The 13,885-nt window shown below is 37.3% G+C and overlaps 1 protein-coding gene across 2 annotated transcripts; it reads right to left on the minus strand.

Annotated features, from left to right (window-relative positions):
- Positions 1-1,690: 1,690 nt before the first annotated feature.
- On the minus strand, positions 1,691-13,337 carry NAPG (NSF attachment protein gamma). Of its 2 annotated transcripts, XM_026033840.1 has the most exons (12): positions 13,238-13,337; positions 11,405-11,472; positions 10,320-10,404; positions 9,719-9,736; positions 9,172-9,202; positions 8,744-8,853; positions 8,532-8,598; positions 7,804-7,874; positions 6,647-6,725; positions 6,016-6,095; positions 4,427-4,556; positions 1,692-3,464 (listed from the first exon to the last, which is right to left on the minus strand). In XM_026033840.1, exons 1-12 carry the CDS (start codon positions 13,291-13,293, stop codon positions 3,315-3,317), a joined length of 945 nt encoding a protein of 314 aa, XP_025889625.1. In that variant the 5' UTR covers positions 13,294-13,337; the 3' UTR covers positions 1,692-3,314. The 2 variants fall into 2 exon arrangements, with proteins under 2 accessions (XP_025889623.1, XP_025889625.1); XM_026033838.1 differs by lacking the exons at positions 9,719-9,736; positions 10,320-10,404; positions 11,405-11,472; positions 13,238-13,337 and having other exon boundaries at positions 1,691-3,430; positions 9,172-9,424.
- Positions 13,338-13,885: the final 548 nt, after the last annotated feature.

Consider the following 13,885-nt stretch of genomic DNA (forward strand, 5'->3'; position numbering starts at 1 on the left):
TATGTATTTTCCTAACCTCAGTAGACAGAATTGCCTAAGGTAATTGTGTTACACTATCTTCAAAATGAAAGCCATTAGAAAAGTACAAAATGGGGAAAAAAACCCACAGAACCAATGTGACAGATTATAGCAAGTGTCCAACAAATGTACAGCCAGCACTAAAATGCAACATCCCAAATGAAATGAATAGACTCCCAAGATGTAGGCTCCCAAGATGTATTAATTGCATAATACACTTGCAGTATTTGGCAGAAACAATCTTAATCACTACAAAATTGGCTCAAGATTATGGAACAGCCCTCATCCTTGAGCTGAAGAGGGCAGAGCTGAAGAGGAGTTGGTCAAAAGCAGGGAGGAACAAGCACAACCATGAGTTTCAAGTTTTATTTTGGATAGCGGTAGAACACAGAACCTCTTCACATACAGGAAGCATCTGTAGAGCTGTTACAAAAACATTTCATATTCTAACACACCACAGATTTGGAAAGGGAACAAAAAGCACAGGTTTCATACTGCTTGTACACTTCACACTGTGTTTGGGCTTACAGAGTCTTAAATTAGAGATAATTTAGAAATGATCTGATTTTACATATACATTACATTGATATCTCAGTTTTCATGCACAAATTCACTTTATTTTTCTAAGTCACCAAACTTTAGGAAACTTTTTCCTGCTCTAAATAGTATATTTCCACTTTAAATCACTTTATTATTTACAAAAGTGTGCAAATTGGTTTGAAAGATAGAAATAACAATAACACATAATATACAGACAGCTTTGTTTATAGTTTAACATTTACTAAAAGGCAGTTAATGTTTCTATTACATTTTCATTACCTAAAATAAATTATATAAAATAGACCATCTGATTTTCAGCCACTTCCATTTCTGCAGTTTTGGTCTTTGAAACAACACTGCAATCAAATATTAAGATTCTTAAGATTGAGACAAGGTCCTTTCAGTAAAATGGTAGCTTAATATGTTTAGTACAAATTATTTCTGTCCCAGAATTTCTATGCTTGGCATGGGGATACTCAAGAGGCAGGAAAAAAAAGAAAAAAGCTGGAGGAGTGAAGATGACAACCTTGCTGATAGAAATTCTTTGTTGGCAACATGATAAGTCTTTGCTTAAAAGCTGAATGCGTTCACTTGAATTTTTCTTTTAAGAGCTTGTTAGTGTTGAGTGCAATTTGGATCAAATCTCTAAGTCCTTTCACAGATGGACACAAGATTACCAAGTTTTATTCCCTTATGCATGTAATCTTCTCAGATATATGCAACCGTTTCTACACAAAAAGAAGCAAACTCTTTTGGACTATTGAAAAAATTAAATTCAGAATTTGAAATGCTTAGTGGTACAAATGATGCCATCTGCAACAGGACAAGCTTAGTGTTCCCAGTGCTTCTAAGTGTGCAATTTTTTAAAAACAATTATTTTTAGTTCCCCATAAGTGCATTGTGATCTACATGAACAAATCCAGAAGGCAGGAGTAAACTGGAGTGAGCTGCTGCAGTGGTGAGAAATGATACAGGCAGGTCTCCAAAGTCATCTTTCGTGTAAATTCCTAATCCATCTGACAAAGAAGCAACTCACTCCCTACATTTCAATTTGGCTATTTTGTGAAAGTACAACTTCCTTAATAACAAACAGAGACTATCTGGCAGACAAAAAAAAAAAAAAAAAAAAGGTGCAATTTCAAATAGCTTTCAAATCCAAGCCTATAAGTCAAAGTACAGAAAGAGAAAAAAAATTTCCAAACATCCATGCAAATGGGTAACGTAACTTCTAAGGAGCTGTCAGTGTTATTGGTGTAGCTTGCACAGCCATCACAATGCTGCAAAGAAGAGTATTGCCCACTGCAAGGAAAGTTAATATTATCCTTCCAAAAATTTATCTTCTTCAGAATTATGTCATACATTCTTATGTTTCTGAAGACATTTAATTCGTAAACACAGCAAAAAAATTTTAGACACTTTTTTTGACAAAAAAACGTTTTGACACTTACACTTTTATTGAAATCTGGGCATCACACACCACCCATACATATATCCCAGCTGGATAAAAAGTGATGTCACTGTAGTGCAGCTCTTGGTTACATTCTCCTGAAAAGCAGACTCCAGGTACATCAATTTTTAGAAAGCACAAAATTGTCAAACTGAGACACAATGGTAGTTTACATGAGAACTTGAAATCAAATTAAAATGCCGAAGATACTTCAAAAATATGGTTACTCAGGAAGACTACAAAGTAGATGCTTCACATAACTTTGTTATTGTTTATAAACTCTGAGCAACTTCAAAAAAATACCATTTCTAAAAGATTGTTGTCTTATGCCTTGAAAATATAAGAGAAATAAATGTCTTTGTAGCCTACAGTATTAATTAGAAATGAACAGCTGAAGCACTCAAAGCTTGAACACTTTCATAAACATTTCACCTAGGTTTTTGCTAAGCTTTGTCTGCAGAGCATTATTTTCAATGTATGTTACTGCTGCCCTCACTTTCCCTTTTGTTTATGGCATGCTCTTCGTGGGAAAGACAACACACAAAAGGCTGTCCCCAACAGTTTCATCCTAAGATGCACATTACAAACACTGTGCAAACAGGTATTTCCAGACTTCAGGTCATTAATGTTCTTTGGATAACAGACAAGCATGTGTGTACTTTTAAGCCTGTTAAACAGCTTCAAACTAGTTAACCTAGTATTTTCCAGACTCTGTGGATAGCTCTTGCAAAAAATATGATGTTCAAATAATATTCCTTAATGAGGTAAAATCATGTTGAAAATAAACAGAATGCCCCCACTGGAGATTTTGTCACTGGTATAAGCACTCTGTGGTACAGTCAATCTTCCTTCAGTAATGTTAGACAGGAGCTAAGTGTCAAGATGAATGACCATAAGTTTAACTCGCAGGAAATAATCACAGACAAGTTCTACAGACTAAAAAGTGCCAGCTGTCAAAACCTAGCCGTTTAAATTTTGTTCCCCTCTCCCTATCCCAGTGTTTCTGTCCAAGATTTTGGTTTCTTTCTAACTATGTTTTTAATAACAAGTTCTCTTTATTTTTTCCCCGTCAGTTGAAGGAAGGGCTCTGAGGAAACTCCAACCAGGTAAGAAATGGAATCCAAAAGCGCTTCAAGACGATAGGTACAATCATGCTTTTTCTTTTTTTCCTATTTTGTACCCAAAAGCTGCCAAGTTAATATTAGCATTCCCATATCATGATTGCAATGAAGTACTGATAAATTTAGTACCTTTGGATAAGCTCAACATCACAAACAAGTCAGGTATTTCAAAGAACGTATGCCTGCATCTAGCAGAGTCCACCAGAATATTCATCCTCCTCCTCCTCAGCATGAGAGCCCACTGTGGCTGGTCCTCTTGCCTTGTCTTGTGTAGCATTCGGTGACTTCTTCTTGATTCCACCTCCTGGCACCACCAAGGTAAGACCTAGCTTGGCATACTGATAATAACAAGACAAGCTTAATTTCTATACTCTTAAAATACTGAAATGTACTTGAATTACCCTATACAGGATTCACTGGAGTTAACAAAACACCCATGAAGCAAGTGAATCACATTCAGTACAAAAAAAAAGATTGAGGATGCTCTCAGAGTATTCTCAGATTTAGAATAAGCATAACATAGATTCCCTTTTCAAACTTGAATGCTTTGATAAGAGGGAAATAACATCTCTCTACTATGAAATATGAGACTGCTTATTATCAAGTAACTTGGCCACATCACAGTTTCAGTTTTTCAAGTTCTGCATAAAAAGAATAATTAGCACATAGCTTGGATCTCTCTAGTAACAGTTCATATGAAGAGTCTTACAGATTTTTTTTTACAGTAAAATTAATACCTTTACAGTAATGTTAAATTGTAAAGATTGGGTGAACCTAGACAATGCAAAATTAGTAGATGCCTGTATGTTTCCTTTACTTCATGGCTATCACTTTCTTCAAAGGGAAAAAAAAAATACTAATTAGCTTGTAGAACTTGTTAGGAAATAAGTGCTGAAGGGGGAAAAAAAAAAAACCCCACACCCAGCAACACTATACTGTAGATACCAAATCCAACTGTAAAATGATTATGCAAGTATATTTCTGAGCTAAAGCATTTGCAGTAGGGTGTTCCATTCTCAAAAGTAACAAGGCAGAAATAGAACTGAGAAAGAATGAATCCATTCTTTAAACAGATTCAGTAGATCTGCTGCAACCTGTTTTTTCATCCAAGCCTTCCAATGCAACAACGCAAGACTTCACAGTGGCAGACAGCAAAGTAAAAAATGGAAAAAAGTTCACAGGCACAGAGTAGCATGAAAGAGTAAGCTGCAGATCTCTCTACTTCCCTCTTTAACATAAAAAAAAATCTCTGAAATTAAGCAGGACAATAATGAAAAAAATACAACAACTGCCCACTTACATCATTGTCCATGTACTTGAAGAGTGGTAAATTGCAGACTTCAGAAACTTGATCCTGATCTTGCTGATCATATCCTTCTAAAAGTTGCTCTAGTGCAGCACAGTCTTCACTTCCATTAAATCCTGGTATACTTGAGAAAATTCAGAGTTTCTTTAAGATATTCAAGCCACCTAATCAACACTCTGCTACCCACCTTTAAATGTTGCTATTCAATGATAACAGAAAAGTAGACAGCTTATAAGAATCTCATGACCTGCTTATTCCATGAAACTGTGCAACCACTTTGATTTCCCCAGGTATATGGAAACTTTTACTTTCCTCAATATTAATTTGTAAGTTGAAAATCAGACTATAATCACATTCCTGAAAGAAAAGAGAATGTCAGCATTTTCAATTTTTGCTGACTAATCAATAAACTTTTCTTCCAATACACATACAGAAAGTTCCTGTAATGAATTTCTATATGAAATAAAAATGGAGTACTTGGAAAATATGACCAAGCTGTTTAAAGATGGATTTTAAAACCTCGTTACTAAAAATAAAGTATCAGTTTAACCTACACATATGTTGAAGTCATTTACCTAAAAATGTAGTTTAAGTAAAAATATGTAGTCTCAGTATTTTGTCACTGAAGTTCTAATGAAAGTTGAAACGAACATAGTTGCTGGAAAAGCATCTGGAGTCAGGGTTTAAACACTAATCCAGATACTTTTTTTTTTTTTTTTTTTTTTTTTTAAGCAGAGGGAGGGGAACATTCTGCTATCAGTATCTTCTTCATTTAAATGTATTCAACTGCACTAGTTCTTGCTTTCTTACTCATCTTTCAGTTCAATCAAGTGTTTAAGGAACATCAGTACAAGGAATATTTGCTCTTCTTCTTCCAATATACAACTTAAATCTAAGGACAGGAAGGGAAAGATCTCCTTCAAGCCAGCTGCAGCAATTCACAAGCAAAGAAATTTTCTTTAAGAAAAATATTTAGAAAAATTTTTCCTCAAACTAAGCATCACACTAAATAGTTTAACAGATTAGCAGAGATACTGCTAGTGATGTATTCTGAGACTGCAGTACGCATTTCTATCCTCAAATCATAATAAAACATAGTTAGGACAAACTAGAACTTCAATTTTCAAAATGTTTCAGTACACTAGACAACAAAAAAAAAAATCTGAATAGGAAACTTAGCAACTTCCAGATAAATCCCCCTTTTATTTCTGAATGTTTGTTTATGAGCATTAACACATCTCTGTTGAGTCTGAAAAAGAAACAACCTGAAAACAGACAATACTGTAGGACAAGGGTAAGGCAACAATTCAGCTACTCAGCTTTTATTGGAGAAAGCATTCAAAGAACTTGTAATTTATGTTGGATTTTACTTTTCATGGGTAAGTACTTGTTTATAATTAACCTTTTCTTTTATGTTCATGGCAATTAAAAACCTGCCAACAGTGAAACAGTAAAAAAACATCTCCACCCACTAGTGAATACTACAGGCTTAAGATTTTTTGAAAACACTTCCAGACTTCTTTAATAAGACTAGATCTACATGAATATTCAGCTTAAAATTAGAAAAAGTAAAGCAGACTTACCTATAGCTTTCCCTCACACATCGTTCTGCAGCAACATAATCATTTCGGTGAAGATGAACCAAGACTTGAGCAATAGTTTTCTAGGGGAGGAAAAAATATACATATTTACTGGAACAAACAGCAATTTATAAGCAAGATGCTGGACTGTCAATATTGAACATCAAAAGATCGTTCAAGTCTGCGATGATCATAAGTTACTGGAACAAGTGGGTCAGAACAATGCAGGAAAGAAGTTGTAAACCAAATCCCCAACTGGTATCAAACAGATCATCTCCCGTAACATTGTAGTCAGCTGTTGCACTAAGTAACACCCATTTTACTTTAGGCCTTTCTACCTTTGTGGTTTGTAATGGTAAAACCTCAAAATTGACCAAAATTCTTATTCAGAATTCAAAAGCAAGCAATTCTAGTAAGCATGCTGGAAGAAACAACTTAATGCAAACCAGACAATACTATTAAAATACAATAGAAAATGCCTATGCCTTCTCTTTTTTCTCTTCCTTCCAGTTTAATGGCAAATTAGTTTGCCTTCCAAAACCATTATGTTCAAATTAATGTGAAAATTCATCCAGAAACCATTATAGTCCAGAAACCATAGGAGCATATTATTCTTAAAGAGCACAGTTTTTACCTTATAGCATGTTGGATAATTTTCAATTTCCTTATAAATACTTTTTTCCTTTTGCAAAGACAATGCAGCCTCGTCTAGCCTAAAAAAACAAAACAGTTATGATAATCAATACCAGAAAATGAGAATAAAGATCCAAACACTATTAATATTACGTCTTCAAAGGTGACAAAAAACCAAGTGGTATTTAACTAATTCACCTGCAAGTTTACCTCAATAAAAATAAAGAAATAAAGAATAACCAACAATTCCTTTTGTATACATGTAGGCCAAAAACATACCGTATTTATTCATAAATGTTTCATAACAATTCACAACAGGAATCCAGTGTAAGCTATCAGTAACATCTGATACTAGTGAACTACTAAGATAGCCATAGAAACTAGTTTCTAATTTTAACACTGCATTTAATCGCAATGTTTCAAACTGTTAGAAAATATATAGCGCATGAACTATATAGCAGCAGAGCAACTGTCTGTAACTCTGATGAAGTTAGGCCGACTTGCTCTTTTACTAAAAGACTTTCAAGTTTCTTGTAAGTTGTTTATAAGTTTTCTTTTTCAACGGCAACTATAGCTCAAAATACAGATCAAAAACATTTAGAAATACAAAGAGGGACAATTTATTACAATATTCCATGCAATTCAGTTAAAATGATGGTCAAGTTTGTGACAGCAACCAAAAAGAAATTATTATCGAGACTAAGTAATATCCTAAGGAGTCTCCATAATCAAGGCGTTAAAAACCACAATTCTTTCCTCAGTTTAATCCCTTAATTCCCATTTTTTTCATTCTGCAGCTGTAAAAGATTTGCAAAAACTTACTACAAAGCAAGGTTGAATTAAAAAAAAAAAGAGAAAAAATAAGAAAAAAAAAAGAACTTTATGAAGTCATTTAAGGATTAGTTAATATCAGGATGGGGTAATGTCCTTTCTAACTATTCTTCAATAAACAAAATAAGTTTTCACAGTCTGCACATTCTGGCATCCCGAGAGGCAATTCATGGATGAACATGGTAGTCCAGTATATGCTCTCACAGAAACCAAAATTTAATCTTACGTGCTTCTCAGAAATCTCCAAGTAACAGTATACAAACGCAACGACAATCAGTGAAATTCATTAGCAAACTGCATTCCAAAAAAATAGGTATAAAGCTATACCTGCGTCCTCTGACTAGAAGTCTTGACGCCTTCCCTAGCATTTCTAAAGCTTGCCGTAAACGTTCTTCATTCTAGAGAAGAACAAAAAGAATTTCATAAATATTTCATTTATATAGGATTAAAACCACTAGATCTTAACCTAACTATATTTCCTATCACTTGAACGACTTTTCTATTATACTTCACAAACTGAAGGGAAACACAAACAACTTGGGGGTACCCAAGTCCCACAGCCAACTCCCCCTCATATAGATCTAGAGAGTAAAGCAAAAAAAAAAAAAAAGGGGCATTTTTTTTTTTAATGTTGAGAGATTTGTAAAATCTGCCTGTAAGACATGTTGAGGTCCCAGACTGACAGTAGGTAGGAGAAAGTTTCTGCTTATATTTCCTCTGGATAGAGCAGATCTGCTGCAAAACTCCTTTCCTCTCCATACCAAACAATAAGAGGGAAGGAAGTTGACATCTGAATTTCAGATTCTACCAAGTGCAAAACTGAGAAAAATTCAGACAAAGAAAATAGACTCCTTGCTTTCATAACTTCCCTCTCTACAGCACAAGATGTCTTCAGCTCCATTACCTGCCCATGGACGCGAAAGGAACACAAAATAATTATGAACCTGAGCTTACTTTACAGCTGATCGTAAACACCTTTAAGTCCTTTAAGTCAGTCTACTTTCTGGCATTGTAAATTTCTTTGCTTGTGAAGGAAAAAGAAAAATAAAACTTACTTCGAACACTGATGCTGCCTGTTGATAGAGCTGTACAGCCTTCTCTGGGCTCACATTTTCTATTAACCTGTAATAAATACAAATATCAACATAAATATTTGTCCTTAGATCAACTGAGAATACCTTCTACATAAAAGCAACAAAAAGACTTGGAGAAAGACAGCGATAGCAATGCCAGGCAAGCATTCTAGCCACCAGCACCACACACTTACTTTCCAGCCCGCTCCAGTGCAATTGCTGCTGTGTCTGGTGTTCCATTCTCCAGGTACATCATGCTGGCTTTCTCAATCAGCTGAACTGCCTCGGGAAGTCTCTGCATCTCCTGCAAATACAGAGATGGAGAGATGACACCATCAGGAACTGTACTTACGTGTAACAAACGAAATGAATGCAAGCTTTAATACTGTATCTGTTTAGAGTTGTGGACTGGTAAAGAAACAAGTAACAGAACGTATATGGAAAAAACCATGCTTTCTGCATTGCCATTCATTTGTAAAGGAACAAGTCAGGTATTCAGTCAAAGCCAAAAGACTTCTACTACTTGAACATTCATTTACATATATTTTGAAACAGTCCAGTGCACCATATTCTTCAGTGTAAAAGAGCTATTTGATTAAAAAAAAAAAGTCAGCAAAAATACCTTTAACATCATTCCAGCTTGTTCATAGGCTCTGCAGAGAGAAATTTGAGATTCAGTTAGATATGGTGTATTTTAGCAACCTGTAGCATGTGTCTTGTCATCCAGCAACATGCATCAGTTATTACTTCCCTGTCAATATTTGAAACTTGCACATCTTCAAAGCAGTAACATTTCATTTAATGAGACAATACACAGGTAACACTATCTTCTGTCGATGAAGTCTCATCTTCAACTGCACTTTCCTCTTTCTCCCATGAAAATCTATTCTCATGATCTGATCCACCAGCAATATTAGAAAATTCTAAATGTACAAACAGCTTACTTAAGAAAAACATAACTGAGATTAGAAGGTGCTGGAAGATGTCCAAATTATTGCCTTCTTCAGTTAGCTACTTCAGTTTTCCAGACTTTCCGAGCCTATGCTTTGATGAAACTGATTTTGAAATAGTGAAACAACCCAAATCACACCACCTGTTATGGTGGGGACCAAACTGTATTTCCTATTTTGTAAAACTTGTTTCAGATCACACAGTGCATCCATACTTACTTGGCAGCATGGAAGAGACTGGAGGTAAGAGAATCAAAGTCAAGGAAAAAAAAACAAAAAAAAATAAATGCAGGTAAATGGGGGAACAAAAAACTTGAACAAGTACTAGGTTCAAAGAGCAGAATCCCCAAAAGCCCAATCTAAGTATGTAAACAAGGTTTCAGAAACAAACAGATCTACGGATGAAATACACACAAGTACCAAAGCGTAACTGTGTGCAGAGTCATAAAATGTCCATTTAAAAGCAGTTCCTTGGGTCTAATTTGGAACTACAAACACCACAATAATGCCAGAAGGGCATTTATTTTATAATATGTACAATATATATTCGTAAGCATTTTGGAAAAACACATTAATTCCTGCAGCAGCATCTCAACATCTCAGGAACTGGAACTTTATCACTCCAGGTATTAGTCAGAGCAATGCAAGTTTTCTATGAAAAACTTCTTTTTTTTTTTTTCTTTTTTTTTTTTTTTTTTCTCACTCACTGCACACAGGAAGAGTTCTTGAAGGAAAAGATTCGTTAGGTTGATGAAATCTGAAAACTTATTAAATATATCTTCTACCAACTCCCATTACCCAGTTATCAGTGAAAAGATACGCCTTATTGTTCTCATGGGCCTCAGCTTCCCGCAAGCAGGCTTCCCTTGCCTGGTCAAACTGCTTGGCATTTTTAAAAGCAACAGCTGCAAGAAAGCAAAAAAAAAAAAAAAAAAAAGTTCTTATTTAGAGCGTTTAATTTTCCTTCTCTTAGCACTTCTGCTCAAGTATTTAGCCACTAAGAGAAACAGACTCTTCAGATGAGCAGTTACAGGTTTAACAAGGTCTTCCAAAAAATCCCATGACAGTCTCCCTTAATTCACTTAGCTACCCTGAAAAACATTTATTGCTGCACTTTGACACCATACACCACACACATTGCATTTAGCTTCATTTTGGAGTATTATTTATTCTACATTTTAGCTGTAGAACTGCAGAAACTTGTATGTATACATGTTTAATGATTAAAGATTATAAAAATCCAATAAAGCATTTTAGTTTCAAAAACAAGAAAGAATGATTTATTCTGATAAAAACAGCTGGTCTTCCCAAATTTTAATTCAAGCTTAAATGCACTTGTAGGAATGCCTACTGTGTTAAAAATGTATTCACTGGCCCCAGAGATAAATTAGTAAGATCAAAAAGAAGGAAACAGTTTAAAATGGTGAAAAAAAAAAACAACAGGGAAGAATTTTATTTTTGTCATGACACTTACACAGGTAAAAATGGAGAATAGTTTTACTATGCATAAAAACCTTGGCAACATCTCTCTATCTTACTGAGTCTCAGCTGGAAATATTTCAAAAAGATGATGAGAAAAGAAAGTTATAAAAACAGCTAGAATATTCGTTGATGGATAAGATCATTTGAGGATGCAGAATTGAAAAAAAAAGGAAAGCTTTAGTATTACAATATGCAGAGCAGAGATAATTTTTTTTCAAACTTATACAACTTAAAATTTTCTCTAAGTACGATATAAAGTTTTACAGTGCTGCTTATATTTGATTTCCCTTTTTTAACTTCAGTCTTCGCAACTGCTTTACTTACATAATAACATATTGAAAATGCATAAAATATTATTTGCAATTAAGCTAATAGTGTACTGTGAGAATTTAAAGCATGCTCCACATTCACAACCATCCATACCTGCCTTCCCGTATTCAGTAGCTGCACTGTCATAATCCGGTTTCCACTTTAAGAATCCAGTTTTCAGACTAAAATGCAAGAAAAAGGGCCATTAAAAACTAGTAATATTTTAATGTTTTACTTTCATAGAACTTATGTTTATTGAAAACTTTAAGTAATCTCTGAAAAAGAGTGACTAGTCATATGCCAGTGTGCATCACAACTGTAAGAATACGTCCAACTCCAAACAATGCCAGCAATGAGCACTGCAGCCATCTCCAATAGTCACTACATGTTCTGTCTCAACACACTCCTACATCTACTCCGAGTAAGTGGTCGCAAGTCCAGCCATCCAACAGCAGATGGTCAACAAAAGAGTATTTCCACTTCTATCAACTGGCATCTCAAGATTTCCAGTACCACAATACCTGGCAATACTTTTTCGTTAAATGGCATGAATTTTCTGGTGTTCCTCTTCAGTCACTCTTTGCTTATGAAAATTATCAGTTTCCATTCCATACAGACACAAATGAAAGAATTTACCTGCCCAAGTCTTATATCTTCCTCATGGATACATATACAATAGATCATGACACTAATTGATGCCACACACACAGAAGGGCAAAAATAGCTGTATGAAAATAAGGTAACTCATCAAGTGAGAATGACTTCAATATTATTTCCTCATTGAAAAAATCCCCACAATTTAAATAAGAGTTTATATTGACATTTGTTCTAGTCAAACACTTCAGACGCAAAACATATTTTTAGAAACAGTTATATATAGTCTATATTAGCTTTACCATCTTCATTGGTCAAAAGGCACAGTAGACAGTAAGCATTTACTGTGATATTTTTAACATAGGCAGGCGTACAAATGCACTGAACTGAAATACACTCATCTTTAATCTGCATCCAAGTGTGAGCTGAGATCATTTTATTTTAAGCGTGTTTCAGGATGAGCTCACAGTGAATGCCACTAAATGACACTTTTGGTCAGGTAGTTTGAAGATGATGCTCTTGATTTGTCAGATTGCAGGTTCTCCTCTCCAACACACTTTGTACTTTTGTCTCTTGTATTTTTAGATTGCCTATCAGTATTATTATTAAACTATAGCACCTTTGGAAATGAAAACTCCATTTCTATCATACTATAGTCAGTGAAATTGATGCTTATAAGCAAAATGGCTGTACTCTATATCAAAATACACATTAAAAGGTTAGTACACACAGCCAATCAAGTTTCTAAGCTAAATGTCACCACTGGCCATTTAGGACCATCTAAAAAGAGCCAGATGTTTCTCAATCCGTTTTATTCGGCTTCCCACCAGACTCGGTAAGGTTACTCTCCTCCATTCCCACCCCCCAAAAACTCCCTTCGCCCATTTGTCGTTTTCCCTCCTCATTTTACCAAGCGTGGAACAGGGACCCGCCTCGGCTCCCAGTCGCGGCCAGGACAAGGGCCCCCGCGGCCTCTAAGGGAGGCTCGGGCGCCCGCTGCCCCCGGGGCCGCTTGGCTCCCTGCACCGCTCCCCGGGGCACCCCATGACGCCGCCATCTCCCGGCCGCCCGCGCCCGGCATTGTGGGAGTCGTAGTTCCCCAGGGGCCCCGCCGCTAGGGAAGGTGCCGAGGGGAACTACAGCTCCCAGGATACCCCCTCCCCCCCTTCCCGCAGCGGGCCGGGGCGCCGAGGGCCACGAGCTGCGGCCCCGGGGCTACGCGGTGGCGAGCGAGACAGGGCCAGCGCCGCCCTCCGCGGGGCCCGACTCGGGACGGAGGCCATGGGAGCCTCGGCAGGGCAGGCGAGCCGGACGGACCCGACCGCCAAGCCGGCAACCGGCTGCCGCACTCACTACTTCTCCGCCTTGGCGATGTGCTCCAGCGCCTCGTTGATCTTCTGCGCCGCCATCGCGCAGACCTGCGCGCTCCGGGAAACGGCCGCTCCGGCTACGGAACCCCGCACGGCCCACGTCGCGTCGAGGGGACGGGACGCAGCGGCCGCGTCCCAACCGCGCGTGCGCGGGGCGGCGCGACGTGGCGTTGGCGCGCCCGTTACGGCCGTTGGGCGGCGCTGCGCGACACAGCGCGTGCTGGAACGGCACGCTGCTGAATGGCCACGTCCCTGCGCCTGGCAGCTGTTCTGTCCGGCTTTCCGCAATGGTCTTGTCGGTGGTGTCGCTCGTTGGTGCCTGTGCAGGTGGCTGGCTGACCATTTTGGGGGCTGAGGCCGTGTGGTGCTGCAGCCCTGTCTCATCAGCTGAGAGGTGAAAGAATCACAGAATCATTATGGTTGGAAAAGGCCTTCAGGATCATTGAGTCTAACCAAAGGTGCCTTTGAATCCGGTGTCCCAAGCCAGGTCATCCCAAAGGCCAACAGAAGCTTTTTAGAAAAGGTAAGGGAACACAGGCACCTAGAGTTTTCAAATAGATTGACCTTTCTTATCAAACTAAAGCAGGGCTCATCATGGAAAGAGTGGATAATTAATGGACTGAAAAAGCAA

This window comes from Nothoprocta perdicaria, unplaced genomic scaffold, assembly GCF_003342845.1.
Source record: "Nothoprocta perdicaria isolate Ctin4 unplaced genomic scaffold, notPer1 scaffold_134, whole genome shotgun sequence".
NCBI lineage: Eukaryota > Metazoa > Chordata > Aves > Tinamiformes > Tinamidae > Nothoprocta > Nothoprocta perdicaria.

Excerpts from the sequence above, each read along its gene's own strand:
- NAPG (XM_026033840.1), bottom strand. The coding sequence starts at position 13,293 with ATGGCGGCGCAGAAGATCAACGAGGCGCTGGAGCACATCGCCAAGGCG. Across the intron at positions 4,557-6,015 it reads TGTGTGAGGGAAAGCTATAG|TATACCAGGATTTAATGGAA; the intron begins GTAAGTCTGCTT and ends AATTTTCTCAAG. Across the intron at positions 3,465-4,426 it reads TCAAGTACATGGACAATGAT|TATGCCAAGCTAGGTCTTAC; the intron begins GTAAGTGGGCAG and ends TGTTATTATCAG.